The sequence below is a fragment of the Trichoderma gamsii genome (genome assembly GCF_001481775.2).
Source record: "Trichoderma gamsii strain T6085 chromosome Unknown Scaffold_133.2, whole genome shotgun sequence".
Taxonomy (NCBI): Eukaryota; Fungi; Ascomycota; class Sordariomycetes; order Hypocreales; family Hypocreaceae; genus Trichoderma; species Trichoderma gamsii.
In genome coordinates, this window is record NW_020171469.1 from 1 (window position 1) to 4,099 (window position 4,099).

The 4,099-nt window shown below is 52.8% G+C and overlaps 1 protein-coding gene across 1 annotated transcript; it reads left to right on the forward strand.

The window, feature by feature from the left end:
• Nucleotides 1-612: 612 nt before the first annotated feature.
• On the forward strand, nucleotides 613-2,253 carry TGAM01_v211164 (hypothetical protein; the record flags this gene model as incomplete). Its single annotated transcript, XM_018800736.2, has 1 exon — nucleotides 613-2,253. The coding sequence occupies one exon, from the start codon at nucleotides 613-615 to the stop codon at nucleotides 2,251-2,253; it is 1,641 nt and encodes a 546-aa protein (XP_018666201.2).
• Nucleotides 2,254-4,099: the final 1,846 nt, after the last annotated feature.

Genomic DNA, 4,099 nt, shown 5'->3' on the forward strand with positions numbered 1-4,099 from the left:
AGCTACAGTAGAAGGCGTAATGGGTGTCGCGGTGTCGGTACATAAGATAAATAAGGATACCCACATTGAGTCTGAAAGTAGTTTAGCGCCCAAACCCCTTTGTACCTCCAAGTCGTTACCAGAGGACGCAACAGACGCTGTTGCCCAATGCCCATGTAGACGGTCTAAAGTCCTTTCGAATTCTACTATAAAATCCTATCACCGCCGTATCTTTCTTCCAGGGTGCCATAGTTAACGTAAGAGCTATAATTCAGCCCGAAGGGCGTTTATTCAGTCAGAAAGAAGAGCATAAAACCCCCTCTGATTGGTTCATTGGCTTTCCCTGCACTCAACTCGTGCTGGAATTGGTCGGCTAACGCCACCAAATGAAGTTCCCTTACACAACCCCTGAGCGTCGACAAGGCAACCAACCGGTAGCCAGCTCTCGGAGAGCTTGCACTTCTTGGTTTCTTCAATTCAATCACTTTTTGGTCGAATAAATCCCGTGCCCTCTTACAAAACCTATCCCTTTTCCACCAAATATATCGCAACCATGTAAAGTCCTCGCCAAGCCTCCTGCTCGACCGATATCTCACAGTCTAAGGGGTACGGGGTGGATATGAATGCGGCCAGATGGAGGACGAACCACCCCAAGCAGTCCGCAGCTGCCGTACCTGCAAGCGAGACCTGCCGGAAGTCGAATTTCGAAGCGTTAAGGACCCTAGGAAATTTATAGGACAGTGTACTAGCTGCAGGGCACGCCAAAAGGAACGGGTAGCCGAATCTCGAGCAGCCGTTGCCGGCCTGCGGAATATCGCTTTGAGGCTATCGCCACGCAAGGCCACGAAGAGGACCGATTCGCTGGCCGACCTGACGCCTCCAAGGCGGACCGCGCCAGCGTCTTCGTCTGTAAAGAGCATATCGCTTGCTGCCACCACGCCTGTTCTGTTCCGTGATCTGGTGCCCGCATTTCCAGAACTTCCTATACCTCGGCTGGGGCCATTCACCCCAACTGTGGTCGATGACCCCTCCTCCTTTGCTCCTGAGCCCGGCCTGCCAACAGTAGTTCTGGGCACGCCGATTCCTCGAAGCACTCAGTCTACGACTCCTGTTGTTGTGCTAGGTACACTTATACCGCAGGAATCGCTTCCCCCCACTCCTTCATTACCGCCACAGGCTCGTCGTCGTGGCCGCTATGCCCGTCAAAGTTCACAGCCTCAAGAGCGACAGTTTGATCAGATAGTCGATCCGCCTTTTACCGGGGACCTCAACCTGCCTGCCCTCAGTGAGGAAGATCAAGTCCTTGTGCGGCAGTTCTATACTGCCTTGAATGATGACAAGATGCAAAGCTGCCCCCGTTGCCAAGAGCGTTGGTTCGACATGAAGAGGAATAGCTTGAACATCTGCAGCCGCTGCATTAGTCGAGACAGGAAGAGAGCCTCGGACGAGCCCTGCTTCTTCAGTGCTGCCAATCACCTTGACTTTGGGGAAGTCCCCAGCAATCTACCTAATCTGACGATGGTAGAGGAGATGCTTATTGCCAGAGTACACGTACATGTGAAGGTCTTACAGGTACGTGGCGCCCAATATAAATACCGCGGTCATGTTGTCCACTTTCTTCGCAATGTTGGCAAACTGTTTGAAGAGCTCCCAGTCTTACCTGAAAACCTAGATATCATACTCCTACGGCCTCCTGTGGACGGCGACCCTCTCCTCCAGCCGCAGTTTGCTCGCGATTTCCGGGTGCGCCGCTCATGCCTGTTGATTTGGCTACAGTACTTACAGCGCCACCACCAGGGCTATCGTGAAATTGTTGTGCGCGAGGATTTCTTGCAAAGACTTCCTGTTGACGGCAGCATTATTGATTCCATTGCTAGCCAAGTGGCTGACATACCTGACAGCGAGGCCCCTCAAGGCCCTGTTGAGGAAACCGCAGACGACGGAGGAGATCCAAGCGATGCCGACGCATCGGCAATCCCGAATTTGCAGGTTGCCGACACCGAGCTAAATGCCCTGCAATCCCGAATTTTCAACGGCACGCCTGATTATGAGAGTATGACTGTTCTTGAGGATATGCCGCGTAGCGCGCAGGCTCAGCACCAGATGTCATTGCCTTCCATTCGCAGGACCCCTATCAACGAATTCAACCATTCCCAGCCGCTGCTATCGCTCGCGTTCCCCACCCTGTATCCTGAGGGCAAGGCAGACTTTACGGAGCCTCGCCTGCGGACCATCACGTACCAGGACTATCTTGCCCATGCGATGAGATGGTAAGATGGACGTTTTGCCCGCCATAAGACGTGGCCTTTCGTCGCCCTCAACACGCTGTTGCGTGCGCACGTCCGGAAGCGAAGCAACTACTTCGTCAAGCAGCACGAAGGCCGATGTCAGGCCCTTACACGCGCTGACCTAGAGGAGGCCATGGCTAAGCCTGACGAGCCAGAGGCTCAAGCCCTGATCCAGTCAATCACACGCCAAGCCGCTGTAATCAGAGGCACCCGGCCGTATTGGTATAAGCAAAGAAAGGATTGGAAGCGTATGCCTATAACCTGGGCAGGCCTGGCCTTTTCGTTACTGCAAGTGCAGCTGATTACCACTGGGAGTCCCTGTACCGTCATATACCTCGATTCCAGGAGTGGCAAGCGGCTCCTGAGGCGGCCCGGCTAGCCCTGTCACGGCAACTGCTGCGAGACAACGCCCATATTGCTGCTTACCACTTCCATACGCGTTATACGCTATTTAGAACCATTGTTGTGAAGCAGAAGTTTAACCTAATAGACTTTTGGGGTCGCTACGAGTGGCAGGGCCGGGGGTCCAGTCACCACCACGGCCTCTATTGGTTAAATTGCCATCCAGATCTTGATCCTGACAACGATCAGTCCCGCGAGCAATTTGCCCGCATCTGGGGATATCACGTGTCTGCTGTTAACCCAGAGCCTCAGCGAGTGCAGGCCCCTGGAGAAGGAAATCCGCTGACCATGAATCTTCTGCAACAGCCCCTCACGGTTCAGCTACTATCAATGGTAGTCAACCGTGTACAACGTCACCGCTGTAACAACTACTGTATGCAACTCAATAGGCGTACCAAGCAGGTGGAGTGTCGCTTTGGCTTTCCTCACGGTCAGCGCCTACTAGCCTCCCTTGACAAGCTTCCTCATTCAAAGCACTGGTGCTTCAGGGGCGAGCGGAACGATAGCCAAATCAACCACTACAACCGCTTGCTGACCGTTGCATGGCTGGCCAATACAGACATCTCGCCATGCACGAGCCTACAACAAGTAGTCGATTACGTGGCCAAATACTGTTCCAAGTCGGAAAAGAAGAGCGAGACTTTTGCCCAAATTGGGAAGGCCCTGATGCCACGGGTCAAGGACCAGAACCCCTTGATATCCTTCACGTCAAAGCTCCTGAATCAGCTAGTTGCTGAGCGGGACTACTCGAAGCAGGAGGTGGGCCACTTGCTCCTCGGGTTGCCGTTACAGGAGGGCTCACGAACCTGTCTATATGTCGACTGCCGTAACCCTGCTAGGCATTCCCGCTCCCTACAAATTGACGGTGGGGAGGTTGACGAGGCCCCCAACGTCTATGAAAAATACAAGCAGCGCCCAGAATCCCTAGAAGACCTGGTTTACGTTTCCTTCCACCCACGCGCCACACCAGCCAATGCCCCCTGTTCACGCAGTGGTTGACGGATTGAGCCATACGACTGATGTATGAGCCACGACGCATTGTACTGTATTGGCAACATTCCCCGCAATGTAATTTTTCATGGAGATATTGAGGCGCCAGGCTATAGTCTCTTACCTCTATGGGATCATGCGTGCCAAACCTTGACATCGGGGATGATTCGATGAAGGTGGCGTTTGGGAAATGCACGTTATATCGGCAACCAACAAAAGCAGAAGAGCTTTTGTCAACAACAGTGGTGATGAAAACAAGATGTCAAAATTTGGTTGGAAAGTGGACGCTAGATTTTGCACTAAAGTTTACTGGTTGACGTACTGACGATGAGCTGAAGTGGAGATCCAACAATCATTTTTTTTCCTGACAAAAACCAGTCATTCGTCTCTCGTGAAACACCATAACCCCAGCAGTAGACGCAAAGCGGGTTGTCGCTAAT